Here is a 17,267-nt window from a genome sequence, read left to right on the forward strand (position 1 = left end):
TGTCTCTGCTGAGATCTACACCACTGACCCTTCCCAAGTGAACTTCTTTCCTCTTGTTTCTCTCTATTCTAGTCCATCCATGATACCATCCATGGGACCAGTACTAATGGAAGATAGTTTCAAAATATGGTTTTTATATCACTCACCTATTCAAATAAAATCCTGTCCAGGGTCCCTATGGGCTGTAGGAACTACAAAAAGCCCTCAAACCACTCCACTTGGCACTGAGACTACTGACGGCCTGGTTCTACCTTAGATGCCCTACCTTACATCCTACTGTTCCCCACAAGGAGTCCTTTACTCCCGATAGGTTTTCCTCCTCATTAACTTCCTCCCCTTGCTCTCATTCTCACTCCCTTTTTCCTCAGGCTATTTTTACGTAAATTATTAACTACTGACCGTCTCCTTTTCTCTCACCCACCAGGTGTGCTTCAAATCCTACTCCTTTTCTGAGGTTCCTCACCCTCCATCTCAACAACACATCGCTGTCCTTTCTAGGGATTTCTTTTTTTTTTTTTTTTTTTTTGTCTTTTTGCTATTTCTTGGGCCGCTCCCGCGGCATATGGAGGTTCCCAGGCTAGGGGTCTAATCGGAGCTGTAGTCTCTGGCCTACACCAGAGCCACAGCAACTCGGGATCCGAGCCGCGTCTGCAACCTACACCACAGCTCACGGCAACGCCGGATCGTTAACCCACCGAGCAAGCGCAGGGACCGAACCCTCAACCTCATGGTTCCTAGTCGGATTCGTTAACCACTGCGCCACGACGGGAACTCCCTTTTCTAGGGATTTCTAACACACCTTGTAAAATGTGCACTTCACTAAACTCAAATGTGAAGTCACGAGAAGCTCAATGTACTAGTCCTAGGTTCTCTGTCCTTGACTAGCTTACAGGAATGGAGAGTAAAGACAGTTATCAAGCAATTTCCAGTTCCGTGATGAAAGAGAGATATGGGGGTCAACCAGAATGCTATGAAAACCCAGACAGGCATTTAATCCAGCCTGGGAGTTTGGGGGGAACATCTCGAGAAGCAGGTGTCTGCGCTTGTAGGATGTCTTGTAGGATGAACAAGAGTTGCAAAGGCAATGCTCATTTCTTGCCTTCACTTATCAAGACTTAATGTTTGCATGTTCAACTCTGAAGGCTGCATGCGAGAGGGCTGTATATCTTATTAGTTTGTACCTTCAGAGCACTTAGCAAAATAGTGGGCCCACAGCAGGTACTGCACAAATATTTGCTATTTAACTGTCACTTTTGCAAAAGATAGACACAAACTCTATCTGAGCAATGATTCTGAGCATAATCTCGACTACAACAGGAAAGCTGCTGATACTAATGAGATCAAAGAAAGACATATATAAAAGGAAACTGTACTGAAAACTGCCCCTTGGCTGTTGGCTTTTAAAAAGTTAATGTGGAAAAATAACTGTGGCTCTCTCTAAAATAAAATCTTAGTTAGTAGCATAAGGTAATAAAGTTGCAAGTGTATAATTTTAAATATTCACAGCAAACAAGCAAAAATCAAGTTAGAATCTGATATTAAATAGTGCTGATTTATAAATTTTTTTTTTAACTCTTACAGGTAAAATCCCATTACAACAAAAATATAAAATTCATCCTTGGAAGGTTTGTGAGCTGTTTCCATTATCTCTGGGAATGTTTCACAGAAACTCATTTGTGGATTTATCTGAAAAAAAATTTTATCTGAAAAATTTTGAACAGGTGCTTTGTATGATTCTACAGCCTAGTAAGAGTCACTTTCTACTTGAAAAAAAATATTTTTTTGTTATGAAAATAATGCTTAAATCTAACACCTGTTTAAAAAAAATCTATTCACATCTCAATGCAATGCACCACCCCCCTTTAATGGTGTAACTTAATAAATATACCCGATATCACTAGCTGTCACTTAGCTGTTAATGGTATGACGGGCCCCTTGATCATCAGTTTCTGGCTCCAACTCTGTTACCGAAAGCCTTCTCGCCAATTACTCACTATCAAATGAGAAGAATGATCCAATCAAAATATCTTCGAGCTTAGAAGAGAGGGGTATGGGAGCAGAGATGGGCATGACATCAAAACCAAGGATTTGGAAAAGTCTTATGGAACCTCTGGTCAAGCACTGAAATCCACAGACTTCATTCTACTTAAAAATCTGTAAAGTAAAGGCCTGTGGTAAGCTCTGCTTCATCGCTAGGTATGACGATTTGAAAGTTTCCAAGTGTTTAGCAATGTATTTAATTTCATTAAATGTCACTAATGCCCAATTTGTTTATTCCACAGAATTTGCTATATTGGGATTTTACCTGTATGATTAATTTCTCACACAAGATCCAAAGCAACCATAACACACTCACTGCAATGGAATCGTTTTGCTTTCAAAATCTTCTAGCAGTAGGTATTCCTCTCCTTCTTCAGAAACAAAAGATGACCCTTGGCTGGTTTACAATCACATAAGAAATGGAGCAAGATCACCATTTATAAATCAGTGAAATCTGTTAAGCAAGTAACACTGTGAGTCTGTAACAAAGACTATGACGCAGGAGACAGATTTCCAAAAGAGCTTCACAGCCACAAGTGTTCTTTGCAAAAAAAAAAGAAAGAAAGAAAAAAAGAAAAAAAAAAAGACAGAGAATGCGTTTCTTCAATATAATATCCTGAATTTCTTCAAGATAATCTCTCGAATATCAGAGATCATTAGTGGAGAAACATAAGCCTGAAATACAAGCCTAAAAGATAAATTTCCATGGATGGTCTCTTTTAAGCCTTTGAATTAGGGTTAAAAAAGTTTAAGGGTAAGATTCCTAAAGGTATGCATGCACGCATGCTCGCACACACAGAGTGGCTTACCTGGTGGGTTCTGGCTTCTTGCTTTGACAGTTGATTAGCAAGAGGTAGTCTTGAGGATCCTCCTGGATGCCAAGAGTTTCCAGGTGTGGTGGAAGGCTGATTAGCTGATAGGGAGGAGGCGGAGCAGCAGAGGAGGCGTCCACCTGGGCGGACGGTGGTGCTGCATTTATCGCTAATGGTAAATCAGCTGGTGCTGGTAAGGAGCTGCCGGGTGGCTTCACAGGATCTGCAACACCCAAGTGTGACCATCACTGTCCATCCCATTTTAAGAACTGTTGCTTAAACAAAACTCCTTGAAAGTTTGGAGATAAACTGTCTAACTACACGAACCCAGGAATAAACCAGGACAGTGTCAGTTAAAATACATACGACCTGAATGGCAACCCTGATACAGAAAATAACTTTTTAGAGAGATCTGGCTTTTTCCTCCAGAGGCTCTCAAAAAGCCATGCTTAACACTGTCCTGAACAGATTTCGGTTTTCTTTTCCTTTAATTTTTTTTTTTTTTTTTTTTTTTTTTTGCCTTTAAGGGCCACACCCTCGGCATGTGGAAGTTCCCAGGCTAGGGGTCTAATTGGAGCCACAGCTGCTGGCCTACACCACAGCCACAGCCACAGCCACACGGGATCCAAGCTGTGTCTGTGATCTACACCACAGCCTCACGGCAATGCCGAATCCTTAACCCACTGATGGAGGCTGGGGATCAAACCCACATCTGCATGGATACTAGTCAGGTTCATTATTGCCGAGGCACAACAGGAACTCTCCAGTGTTTGGTTTTGAGGCTACCAGGAATAAAGGTTTTAGCATAAGCAGCAGCTGATTTTTTTGCCCCACAATAATCAAGTGTTTTCTAAGTCAGGCCAACATTCTAAGGAGACCCATTTTATTATGTGGTAGCTATAGGTCCACGGTGCTGTGTGTACCAGGCAGGGCTCGCTCTTTACCCCAAGTTTATTTTTTTTTATGTTTCAAATTAATTTTTTATTAAAATATAGATTTACAGTGTTGTACCAACTTCTGATGTACGGCAAAGTGACCCACTCATACATACATACATATATTTCTTTTCTTATATTATCTTCCATCATGATCTATCCCAAGAGACTGGATTGCTATTCAGCAGGACCTCACTGCTTACCCATTCTAAATAGTTTTGCATCTACTAACCCCAAACTCCCTGTCCATCCCACCCCTTCCCCCTCCCCTTTGGCAACCACAAGTTTTGTTCTTTTTGTCTCTGAGACATACAGGAGTTCCCGTCATGGTGCAGCGGAAATGAATCCGACGAGGAACCATGAAGTAGCGGGTTCGATCCCTGCCCTCACTCCCCAGTGGGTTAAGGATCCAGCGTTGCCGTGAGCTGTGGAGTAGGTCCCAGAGGCGGCTCGGATATGGCTTTGCTGTGGCTGTGGCCGGCAGCTACAGCTCCAATTAGATCCCTAGCCTGGGAACCTCCATATGCTGCAGGTGCGGCCTTAAAAAGACAAAAGACAAAAAAAAAAAAAGAAAAGAAAAAAAGACATACAGAAAAGATGCTCAACATTACTAATTATTAGAGAAATGCAAATCAAACTATGATCAAGTACCACTTCACAGCTCTCTTAATGGCCATCATTAAAAAGTCTACAAATAATAAATGCTGGAGAGGGTGTGGAGAAAAGGGAACCCTCCTACACTGTTGGTGGGAATATAAATTGGTACAACCGCTATGGAAAACAGTATGGAGATTCCTCAGGAAACTAAAAATAGAACTACCATATGATCCAGCAACCCCACTCCAGGGATTATATCCAGGCAAACTGTAATTCAAAAAGATCTATTTGTTTTTCTTTTCTACTTCTCAGCCAACTACGGAGAAATAGGTCAAATTCCACGATTCACTTTCAGGGAAAGAGCTTTTCTTTATGGTATCAGGCATCACCTCTTCCCTCAGCTTATAGCCCCAAAAGGATTTACTGGATTTCCATAGTATTTTTACTGGATTTCCATAGTATTTTTATGCAAAAGGGGTCAGCAGGTAAAGAAGTGATTTACTAAGCACCTATGTCCTGAGAAGACATGTGAAAAATTGCATATAATGAGTAATTTGAAAACAAACTGAAATTTAGAAATAAAATCTCACAGCAGTCCACACAACCAAACCTTGAGGGCCCAGGAGAAAAATTGTTTGGTTAGGAATCCGAGCTAGAAATCCAGAAAAAAAGGTAAACACTCCTATTTGAATAAAGAAATCTGTTGTTTGTTTATATTAGGAAGAAAAGCTGTGTTGAAGTTGAGATGTTTCACACATACACACAAATTACCTAAAGTGGTAAAAAGTGGTAAGAGAGTTAATATGTTCTACAGACTAGTATCAAAGGCAGGTCATTTGGCCTGTCACCTTCCCAGGAAAGAGCTACCTGGCAGCTCTCTCTTGGCTAGATTCTACAGAGTTAAGTCCACACGCTTTTGATGTCTTTGTGTATTCCACATAAACAACGTTAACATTAATATCCATCCATGCAATGCAGCCAAGTATACAGAGCTTATTTAAAAATGCTTCTGCTGCAGAGCACAGAGAACTCATCAAAATGTCTTAATTTCATAGGATCTCATACATACCTCATCTACCCAATATTCTGTGATAATCTATGTGGGGAAAGAATCTGAAAGAGAATAGATGTGTGTGTACACATAACAGAATCACTTTGCTGTACACAGCAGAAATTTTTACAAGCTTGTAAGTCAACTATACTTCAATAAAACGTAAGAAATAATTCAGCATGAACTGGAGATAAACAGTTATATATTAAAAAACAACAACAACAACAAAAAAAACCCAAACCCCAACTGTTCTGGAGTTCCTGCTGTGGTGCAGTGGGTTAAAGGATCCAGCACTATCTCAGCTGTGGAGTAGGTTGCTGCTGCATCTCAGATTCCATCCCTGGCCTGGGAACTATATGCCTCAGATGTGGCCATAAAAAAGAAAAAACGAAACAAAACTCTTCTTCCTAGGCAGAGAAGCTCACGTCCTAATTGTAAAGCTTGAATAATAACACGAGTATTTTTATTTGCTATTTAGTTTATCTTTATTGTAAGTCCCCCAAATAAACAAAAACAATCAGAACTCCTGTGGCAGATGCTCAAAAATGTTTCATTCACCCAAGAGAAACTCACTGAGCACTTTCTCTATGTCAGGTTGGAAGAGATTAAAGCAAGGCACACTCTCTGATCTGCAAGACCTGGTCACATGCATGCACAGTTTGGAATTGGGTCCTTTAGAAGTATGTGAGCCCTGCTAGATGCTAATTGAGTATGAAAACTTCTTTCAGTTGGAGAATTTGGCAGATGTGAGCTAATTTCTAATGATATATCTTTGTTATGCTGCATGCCACATCACGTTTTCACACAAGCTCATCTAACAAAACCTAACACATTAGGGCAGCAACTAACTAATTCTTATTTATTTTTAAATTGAAGTATTTACAATGTTGTGTTAATTTCTGCTGCAGAGCAAAGTGATTCAGCTACACATATGTATATGTTCTTTTTTATATTCTTTTCCATTATGGTTTATCTCAGGATATTGAACATAGTTCCCTGTGCTATACAATAGGACCTTGCTGTTTTTCCATTCATTCTTTTTTTTGAAAGTCCAGAAGATGGTGAGAAAAGAAAAATAAATTTTTAGACATTTATACAACAAAATGCCTTAATTTCATAGGATCTCATATATACCTCATCATATCTAAGAGACGCTGGCTATAGTGTATATAACATACCCTATGAAATGTTTTACTGTTTTGACTGTTAAAAATATAAAGAGCTTTATTGGAGGGGATTTAAAATGTGGTAGATTGATCAGTGACTCAAGAGTAAATCCTTGTGGACTGTTAAACTTCAGAGAACTGTAAAAAATATTCACCCTTTAAAGAGCTTAAGAAAAATATAAACAACATGGAGGAAAAAAAAAATCAGAGGGATCAGAGAGTAGTTGCTGTATCTTACAGGGTATATTCACAAGTATGTTTTATATACTTCTCCTTTCTTCTACCAGAGATATAGTTAAATGGTACAATCCAGTTCAATGTTTAGTTCTGACCAAACAAAATGAAACTAAACACCGGAAAAACATTACTATATAAAAGAGTATGAATTCTCGTTTTCCACTGTAACTCCTAAAGTAATTTTTCCAGGTGGTTGTTTTTATAGATATACTTTTCCTTTAATGTTTTTTTCTAAACTGGATGGCTATACACTAAATGAACTGGGTGATTCACCTTAAGAGGGGAAAATAGTCTCCCGGCCAAGCAATCACTTTTGTCTGGCCTTGTTTTATTAACACAATGGGACCATCTCCTTTTTGACCTTCCGTCTTTCCCATCTGTGAATGAAGAAAGTGCTTTTACTCTCTTTATGGCTGCAAGATCCTCTCAATTTTCTGAAAAAAGGACTGGGACTCAAAGTTTCTTCCTTTCTTTTTTTTTTAATCTTGTTCACAATATGGAAAGACTTGAACATATGTCTAAGAGGCAAGAACTCGAGGGATACTTCCCGTTATGTTCACGAGCGAGCTCGTGGAAGAAAAAGGCCTTCCGAGAGCTGTGAACAGCAAGTCCACCCGGTCCAAACAAGATGGCTTACAAAGGACTTTAAAAGGGAAGGGGATATTGCTTTACCACTTTGGGCTCCGATAATGCACCATCCTCAAAGTTTTAGTGTTTGGGATGATTTTGCTCCCGTTAAATTCACCTAATACTCATCTCTGCCTATTTTGATGCCAGCCCCACCTGGTGTCTAAAAATTCTTTAACATAAAATTTTTAGCCAAAGTTCACCAACTGGTCTGAAAAGAGAAACTTCTCTTCCATCTTGTATAGACACATGACCAGCCTCTACTCCCTCTAAGTAGTGGAGGAGACTGTTTATTGCTTGGGTTTCTAACTTACTGCTCTTTCTAAGTATTGCTGGTATCAAGTTTCTGAGAACCAAACATCAGCTTAGGGTTTGCTTCTGTGTGTAAAATTATTTCCTGTCTCTTAATTCAGAAGGCATGAGGAGCGTAATTACCATCCATTAAAAAGGCCTAATAAGCTGCTGTAGGAAACTCTTAATTGAATTTTACTGACAAAGCTAATATGTATTGCTAAGGAAAGCCCTAACAAGTTTTCAGTGAAGCAGATTGTTCTGCGAGAAGAACCACAAATAATAAATGAGGTCACATGATCCCTACCCTAATGCATGGTTTTACCCCATCTGGAATCATAACATCCTGGAGTTAGTGCTCCTCACAGAAGTTGGGGTGCCCAGATAATGCCTCTAAATGTTCAAAATTATAATTAAATATATATTTAAACCATATATATTTAAACCAAATATTCAAAATTAAACATATATTTAAACCAAATGTAAAATTATATATATATGTGTATACACACACACACACACACACATATATATTTATTTAAACCAAATAGCACAAGCGCTTAAGCCCAGAGAAGCAATCCTACTCTTTCTTGTTGCTAAGGTAGAATATGTTGAAGTAGATGTGACAGAGCCTCTGATTTGGTGACTTCTAATGCGCCCTACCTGAGCATGTGGTGTCAAAACCGCCGTGTTGCTCACCTCCTGTCAGAAGACCAGATGAGATCCTTTTCTCTGAAGATGGGCTACATCTGCTGACAGAACTTTTTTTTCTTTTGCTTTTATTGCAAACGTTTTCCCTTAATGTTCACAATGAAAGGTAAGTATGTCGAGGTCAGTCTGTACGGAGACCTGATTTACGTGGTCTGGGGTAGAATATTTTTCCTCTAAAGAGAAGCATTTCAAATAGATCTATGTCTAATGAACCTAGCAAGTAAGAGTCTGCCAAGAGTATACATTATTATTAATGCTAACATAACCATCTTCTCACTTCTGAACACAGCCTTCTTTATAGAAGACTGTTTTATAAAGGTAAATCTAACACATGGATACAAACAAGAAATAGCAGTGGTTGCAATTTTCAGTGAAACAACCTGAAATTTCTTCACATTATTTAATCAAGTTCTGAAGACCTTTCATCATAGCCCAATCTAGTTAATATGTTTCAAGTTGACAATGTTTTATCTTTTTATTTGTCACGACCATCTCCTTAACAGAGTGTGAACACATTCTTGGAGACTTTAAAAATAAACCCCCAGTCAGTGCTGACAAATGCCTTAATTCTTATCCAGAGGGGGTCACTTGTATTTGAGAAATCTCAGTGTCAGGGCTTTATCTCAGGAGACTCAGTGCATCAAGATCTCAAAGGCAGTAGCTTGATCATGTGTAATAAAACAGCACAAGACAAAACAAAACGGATTCTGGTTGAATTGGTCCTCAGGAAAATGCACATTAAAATCACAATGAGGTTCCACTACACACTCACTACAGTGGCTAAAATTAATGATGCACAATACCGAATCTCGGTGACAATGCAGAGTAACTGGAAAATTTATACACTGCTGGTAGCAAAGCAATCGGTACAATAACTTTGGAAAACTAAAGCTACCAAGTCTACTGAAGTCTACCAAGTCTATCCCCATCTATCTATCTACCAACCTATCTATCTACTATGATGGAGCAATAATACCCATGGGTGGATACTCAAAAGAGCTAAGCATTCATATCCAGCAAAAGACACATGTAAGAATGTTCACAGTAGCTCTATTTGTATTAACTACAAACTAGAAGCAAGCCAAATGTCCATCAATATGTGAATAGACCAATAATCTGTGATATGTTCACACAACGGAAGGCTACATAGGATACAGAACAACTGTCCCATCCTACATGGATGAATGTCACAGATTGACTGCAAAAAAAAAAACAACTGTCCCATGCTACATGGATGAATGTCACAGTCTGACTGGAAAAAAGAGGCCAGACTCAATGGTTTCATTTATAAATTTCAAGGATAGATAAAACTAATCTGTGGTGATAGAAGCAAAATAATGGTTATCTCTGAACTCTTTTCTGGGTTTTTACTGGGAAGAAGCATGAGAAAACCTTCCAGGGAACGGGAAGTGTTCCATTTCTTGATCTGAGGGGTGGTTTCAGAGAGCTCTATGTCTATGTAGATTCCAAATGGGTACATAAAACTATATTGAACTGTATACTTTAGATCTGTGCCTTTCACAGTCATATGTTATACTGGAATAAAAAAGGAAATAGAAATTTAAGTCCCCTATCCCCTACGAAGTGCTGCTTTATAGGAATGGGAACATATGTGTATTCTTTTTTTTTTTTAATTTGTTATAGTTGTTTTGCAATGTTGTTGTTAGTTTTAGGTGTACAGCAAAACGGTTCAATTTACATTTTACATCTATCTATTCTTTTTGAGATTCTTTTCCCTTAATGGTTATTACCAGATATTGAGTTCCCTGTGTTATACAGTGAGTCTTTGTTGTTTATTTTATATATAGCAATATGTATATACATTAATCCCAAACTCCTAATTTACACCTTCCCACCGCCTTTCCCTTCAGGTAACCATAAGTTTGTTTTCTATGTCTGTGAGTCTAGTTCTCTTTTGCAAACGTACATACATTCTTACATGTTAGTTTACCTCCGTTTCTAAAAGGAAGAATATCAAACAGAGAATCACACTTTTTTTTTTTTTTAAAGCCAGCATTATCTGAGTGTTTTGAGAAAAGCAACTCAACAGATTAAAAGGCAACTTTCTCCACTTGTATCCTTAAATTAGACCAGGAGCCCTTGCGCCACGTTAGCTGCCTGCAGCCCCAAGGCTGTGTTTTCTGGCACTTGTTTAGCAGATTTAACAGCTTCTCCCTCGGTTGTAGAAACAAAAATAAATCTGCACATTTCCAAGAAAAACAAAAGAAATTAGTTTCTTACTCTCAAATCTACTAAATAAAAGCATTCATAGGAACTACACATAGTTCAATGAGCTAGAATTGAAAAACAGATTCGGCCTGCCAGCATATTCTGAGTATTCAATAATAGCAGTGGTCACCTGGGGCAGCGGAAATAACATGGTAACGATATTTTGAGAGGTTCCTGGAATCAAAACACAGGTCAGATTTTTCCCCTGTCCTTTTGTTTTCAGGAGAAAATTAGTTATTCTCCTAGGGGTTGGGGAGAGTTATGTTCTCAGACTGTAATACCAAGCATAGATGATTTCTTCCCACATCTATCTGAAACTAGTTATGGTAAAAAATCATTTTGTGTTATTAATTTGAAGCCAAGAATGGGAGCATATTCGGCTGTCTGGAAAGGGAAGAGCACGGGGCTCTGGGGACAGATCTAGGTAAAAGTGAAAACACCTATTATTTAGTGAGTGGAGGTGAGACCTATCTGGAAGCAGAATAAGAAGCAGGTAGTAGACTTAATGAGAGAACACAAACATTTTGATATTTACCTTGTCACATTAAACTGTACGGATGTGATCACAGAGAATAGTAGCAGTTCTCTGCAGTTTAGAATCTGATACAAATCTTTAAGTATGTGGAATTTTTAAAAGTCATCTAGCAAAGTCAGCTAAGTACAAATGAATAGGGAAATAACAGTGGTTAACTTTTTTGCAATTTTGCTACCGTGCATCGAAAACCAAAATTATGGAGCAAAATAAAATATTTCTTTGGCTCCCTGATGCTACACAATGAAGGACTGCTTATCTTTACCTGATTTTATTCCAAGAAATTCAAGCCTTTAACGTAGTTTAGAAAGACATGTCTAAACTATGGCTATTTGGGAGGTGGCCAGGATGAACGTGTAAAAAAATCTAAATTTTAGAATTAAAAAGATAAACACAGTTGCATTTAGATAGGGATCAGGAGCTAAATTTAAAAGTTTTAGTAAACTAAAGTCCCCAGAGGCTTGTTTTAATGAATAGATAAAAATGATCTGTGATAAGCATAGCTATTCTTGGTAACCAACTCAGCTTATATATATCAAATTTGACTTTTTTTGGGGGGGAGGGTGCATGCATGGCATATGAAAGTTTCCAGGCCAGGGATGGAATACTACATGCAATTGCCACCCGTGCCATGTGACAAGGCTGCAGAAACCCATGAGCCTTAACCCACTGCACCACAGTGGGAACTCTTAAACACATCAAATTTGATGAATCATACTTTTAATTTTCTTACAGCCTCCTCCTTATGGATACTGTGAAGACTAAAAGTTTACAAATTAAAAACTTCACTCCCAGGGAAATACCCTTCTTATCTGTTTTAGAAGGATTTGGGAGTTTTGCCACTGAAAAGGTGGCTTTCGAGTTTTGAAACTTTCCTCCTCCCAATACTAGTAAGTTTATGAGGGGCGAAACAGGCACTGTAACCAATTCCGACTGTTAATGCCAACAGAAATGTTCCAGTGAGGACAAAAATAAAGTTCTCAGTACAGTATCAGTTACAGTCACAGACCTAAAACTACCTAGGCTTTTCCTGACCCTCCTAAGAGGCAATCAGACGCTAGTGACCTATGCTTTTTTAAAAAATTTGTTTAGCAAAACACCTATCACCTGGTATTATTATAATTCCTAGATTATTTGCCCATTTCTCCTACTAGACTGACTGTAAGCTCCATGAGGACAAGAACTATATTTGCACATTCCCACAGAAACATACTTTAATATATGGAATTATACCTTAATACTACATTTAATACTTATAAGTACTAGTATCATTATATATTAATGACATGTCATAAGTCATTAATATGTATGTTAAAGCATGATTTATATAAGTAAACACATGTACACACATGTACTTACAAACATGAATAACTTGTATTTATCAACTGTAATGAATTATTTTGGGTATGAATCTTCTCTCATTAGATGCTCAGTTTCTTATAATATTTGCCACCTGGCTCCCTAACTAGTCACCTAATTTATGCTGGTTGAATGAACACCCCAGCCCTGGAGAATACTGGCAAACTCAAATAATGTGATAGATGAATCAATCAATTTTCTAAAGCAGACAAAACTTACTTCTTCCCAGAGCTGACTGGGCCTTCATCAAGCTCCCAGATGATAATGAATCATGAGAAGGGGGAATAATTGGACTAACTCCATGCCTTTAAACTTGCAAAACTAATTTGGGACACTTGAGCATTAGAAATTGTCCTTTTAAGGTTTTCAACTCTAATCACCCCCAAAGGAGCTTCCAAAAATTACACACTCACATTCCTTGACTGAAGAATGTACTAAGAGGGTCTCTCATATCCTTCTGTCAAATAGGAGAATTATAAAGAAAACAGAGAAAGGACACCTAGTTGAGTCTCAGGTTAGCTGAATCTATACAGACAACCAAAAGAGACAGAAGTCTGCCTTTCTATCCCCCAAACAAATTCTAAATTCGCAAGGTAGCAGGCAAAAGAACACCATCAACACAGAGGTTATACAACTACTTATTATTTTAGCTGAAAATCCATCATACAATGAAATGAATGCAAAGTCTAAATCCAGGAATTATCTTTACGGGGTGGTTGTTAAATAACCATTAAAAAGTGAGAGATATCATTTGTGACTAAACTTAAAAACCCTCCACTGCACTCAAATATAGACCACATATGTAAACAAGAAAGGAAAGGAGTTTAATTAGAGGTAGAAATAATACTCCCAGGCCCACTTAAAATGTGAAATGTGAGCATATTTAGCAACTTTACAAAAACAACCAAAGCTTTAATTCCACATGTGCAATAATTTCTCGAGGCTTTTACACAGTAGAACTTCGCTGAAGGGCTCTAGACCCTGGGCCTCCTGTCTAAATTGTAGGCCTCCTTCCCTTTCGCACTGCTCTTGTCCCTTGGGCATTCTGGAGTCCCTCAGCATGGGGTTCCCCCTGCCTCACTGGGCCAATCCCAGCCCTGGAAGCCTCCTTCTCCTGGGGGCTGATCAGCCAGAGAGGAAACCACACGATGACCTGAGCTAATGAGAGATGAGGACTGTTTCACTTCAATCCAAATCTTGATGTTGACTGTTAAGACAATTTTTCCACCCTTTGCTGAATCTCCAGCATGCCGAAATATAGGTATTTGGAAAGGCACACTTGTCGATGTGAGTATAACCATAAAGACAACAGGGTTGAAGACCTCAGGTTGCCTTTATTTCTGATGCTTGGCTCTGCAAACGTAAACCTGTATTGGAGACCCCTACGTGGGTTCTTCAAGTTTGCTTAAAAAGGAAGAGAAGTAGAGAAGCAGACAGGGAATATAAATATAAGAAGACAGGGGATACCTAAGGTCAGGACATCCAAAGAGGAATTCCACTTGTAAGATTCTTCTGGAGGCCTCTCATCACTCAGCTCTTCCTGGAACAGGCACCCAAATCTCAGCAACTCTCCCCTTGCCTTCATTGGTCACAGTCCTCTGCTCTAGTCAAGGAGTGGACTCCACCAGTGGGTCCTTCCCTCACCTGAGAGCCTTCAGGTTCTGCCTCCCTCCTCTCATTATGGAGACAGCTTCAGTTTACAATCAGTCTTCCTCCGAGGAAGCTTTACTTCACTATCTCTTATCTATAACTTGAGCCCCTTCTTCTTCCATGCTCTTTTTAGGACCTTTGTGTTAAGTAAACTCACATGTTTGTTACTTTTTCATCATGTTTGGTGACTGATTCTCATTTGCTTTTCATAGATATTGCCAGTCACCTCGGCCATTTCATAACTTCATAATCCAACTTAGTTTAAAAAATAACTCCTGTATCCATCAATAGATGAATGGAGAAAGAAGATGTGGTATATATACAATGGAATACTACTCAGCCATCAAAAAGAAGTGGCTTTTGCCATTTGCAGCACCAGGGATGGACTTGGAAGACATTATGCTAAGTGAAATATCAGACAGAGAAGGCAAATACTGTATGATATCATGCATATGTGGAATCTTAAAAATATAACAAACACATGAATGTAACAAAGAAAGAAGCAGGTTCACAGATATAGATAACAAATTGGTAGTTACCAGTGGTGAGAGGGAAGGGGGAGGGGCAATACAAGGCAGGGGAATAAGAAAAACAAACTCTTGGGCATAAAATAAGCTGTAAGGTCATGTTGTACAACACAACAAATACAGCCAATATTTTATAGTAACTGTAAACAGAGCACACCCTTTAAAAATTGTGAATCACTATACTGTATTACTATAACATATAATATTATATAGCAACTATACTTCAATTAAAAACAACTCCTAAGAATTAAGTTGAAGGAGTTCCTACTATGGAGCAGTGGGTTAAGCATCTGACTGCAGTGGCTTGGGTTGCTGCAGAGGCAGGGGTCTGATCCCTGGTCTGGTGCAGTGGGTAAAAGGATCCAGCATTGCTACAGCTGCAGTGTAGGTTGCCGTTGTGGCTTGGATTCAATCCCTGGCCGGGGAACTTCCATAAGCTGGAGTGAAGAAGAATTAAGTTGAACCACTTGAAAATGTTTTTCTAATAGGTTAAAACAGTCAAGTATCAGCAGCGTTCCAGGGGTCAACCTAATATTTATACAGGAACTCAAGAAATACTCTTAAATACGTACGTCTTCTTGTCACCTTCTTTAGGACATTGTTTAGACATTGCTCCATGGTTGTCTCTCTTTCTAAAAATCTATAAAGTTTCTCCCTTGACTGTTTAGACATTGCTCCATGGTTGTCTCTCTTTCTAAAAATCTATAAAGTTTCTCCCTTGACTGAAGAAAAGCTTGCTTTTCCCAAATGCTATTATTAAAAAATATATATATATATATATACTGTGCAACTGAAATAACAAAGAACTCTAAAACAGTTTTTAAAATGTAGTAATAAGAGAGAACCCAGGTTGAATCACAAAATCTTGAACTTACCTTCTTCTGTAGGATTAAACCCACAGATGTCACAAATACAACGAACCCACTTATTCATCTCCTCTTCACTGTCTGCTACCAAGTAGAAAATCCGGTCGATAGTGTTGATATCAAAAATGTAGCTGTTTTCAAACTCTTTTTTGTTAAATGTCAATCCAGCATCAACTTGCTGACATAAATTTAAATCAATAATACGGATAGGCTTCTTGGCATGATCATTTTTGTAATATTCCAAGACATCTGGATCGCCAGTCAAACGGCCACTTCGTAGCACAAACCATCTCCTCTTCCATGCCTAGGAAGAAAACAAAAATATCCACTCCGGGTTACTTGGACAGAAATTTTTCAAGAGGATACCCATTTGTCAAACCAACTTTTTAGAAATGCATTAACTAGAGAAAGTAATATATGATGTTTTGTTTCTACAGAATAATCTACCACCCCAGCAAAGTTTACTGATGCCTCCTCAATTAACTTAATAATGTGCGTGTGTGTGTGGGTGTGTGTGTATATATATATATATATATATATATATATATATATATGTCTTTATTATTTTATATTAGATCTTCTGATAAAATATTATAAGACACTGATTACTAGAAGATGGTACATTGATAATAATATTATTATATGTAATATCAAGTCAACAAACCAAGGAAGATTTAGTTTTTACTTAGTTTAAAAAAGCAAATGGTGCTGGGAAAACTGGACATTCATGTGCAAAAGAATAAAGTTAGACTCTCACCTTCTACAAAAATTAGCTCAAAATTGATCAAAGGCTAAATGTAAGAGCTAAAACTATAAAGTCCTTAGAAAAATACATGGGAAAAAGATTCGTGCTATTTGATTTGGCAGACTTCTTGAAAATGACACTAAGTAGTCAGGACACAAAAGAAAAATGGAAACTGGATTGTATCAAAATTTTTATATCTTAAAGGACATGATCAGAGAATGAGATGGCAACTCACAGAATGGGAGAAAATGTCTGCAAATTATTTATTTCATAAGAGATTAAGTTCAGAACACACAAAGAACTCCTACAACTCAGTGACAACAAAAATACACAATGCAATTTAAAAATGGGCAAAGGACCTGAACAGACTCTGCAAGAAAGACATAAGAATGACCAATAAGCACAAGATAAGATGTTCAGGAGTGCCTGTGGTGGCACAGGGGAAATGAATCCAACTAGGAACCATGAGGTTGTGTGTTCGATCCCTGGCCTTGCTCATGGGGTTAAGGATCTGGTGCTGCTGCCATGAACTGTGGTATAGGTCACAGATGCGGCTCAGATCTGGCGTTGCTGTGGCTGTGGTGTAGGCTGGCAGCTGTAGCTTTGATTAGACCCCTAGCCTGGGAACCTCCGTGTGCCAGGGGTGTGGCCCTAAAAAGACAAAAGACCAAAAAAAAAAAAAGATGTTCAACATCACTATGCTGTCAGTAGAGAAATGCAAATCAAAACCACAATAAGATCCATATGCATGAGAATGGCTATTACCTAAAAAGCAGAAAATAACAAGTATGGGCCAGAATGTGAGGAAACTGGGACCTTTGTGCATTGCTGGTTGGAATGTAAAATGGTGTAACCACTGGGGAAAATGGTATGGCCGTCCTTCGAAAAATTC

The 17,267-nt window shown here is 38.4% G+C and overlaps 1 protein-coding gene across 31 annotated transcripts in view; it reads right to left on the minus strand.

The window, feature by feature from the left end:
• Window positions 1-17,267, minus strand: part of GAB1 (GRB2 associated binding protein 1) — a 131,346-nt gene that overhangs the window by 28,074 nt on the left and 86,005 nt on the right. For 18 of the 31 annotated variants that reach the window (XM_084972796.1, XM_084972795.1, XM_003129177.7 and 15 more), the window contains 2 exons: window positions 15,640-15,934; window positions 2,850-3,075 (listed from right to left, as the gene is read on the minus strand). The exons of 1 other annotated variant lie outside the window; for it this stretch is intronic. In XM_084972796.1, the coding sequence (XP_084828922.1) occupies window positions 2,850-3,075; window positions 15,640-15,934 (521 nt within the window). Of the gene's footprint in view, window positions 1-2,356; window positions 2,438-2,849; window positions 3,412-4,317; window positions 5,006-15,639; window positions 15,935-17,267 lie in introns of those variants that run through there. 12 more of the 31 variants (XM_084972790.1, XM_084972787.1, XM_084972793.1 and 9 more) reach the window with 2 other exon arrangements.

The sequence above is a fragment of the Sus scrofa genome, chromosome 8, assembly GCF_054392235.1.
Source record: "Sus scrofa isolate SSC_HxYL_T2T_F1_AM1 chromosome 8, Sscrofa_HxYL_maternal_Yorkshire_Landrace_v2.0, whole genome shotgun sequence".
Classification (NCBI taxonomy): Eukaryota; Metazoa; Chordata; class Mammalia; order Artiodactyla; family Suidae; genus Sus; species Sus scrofa.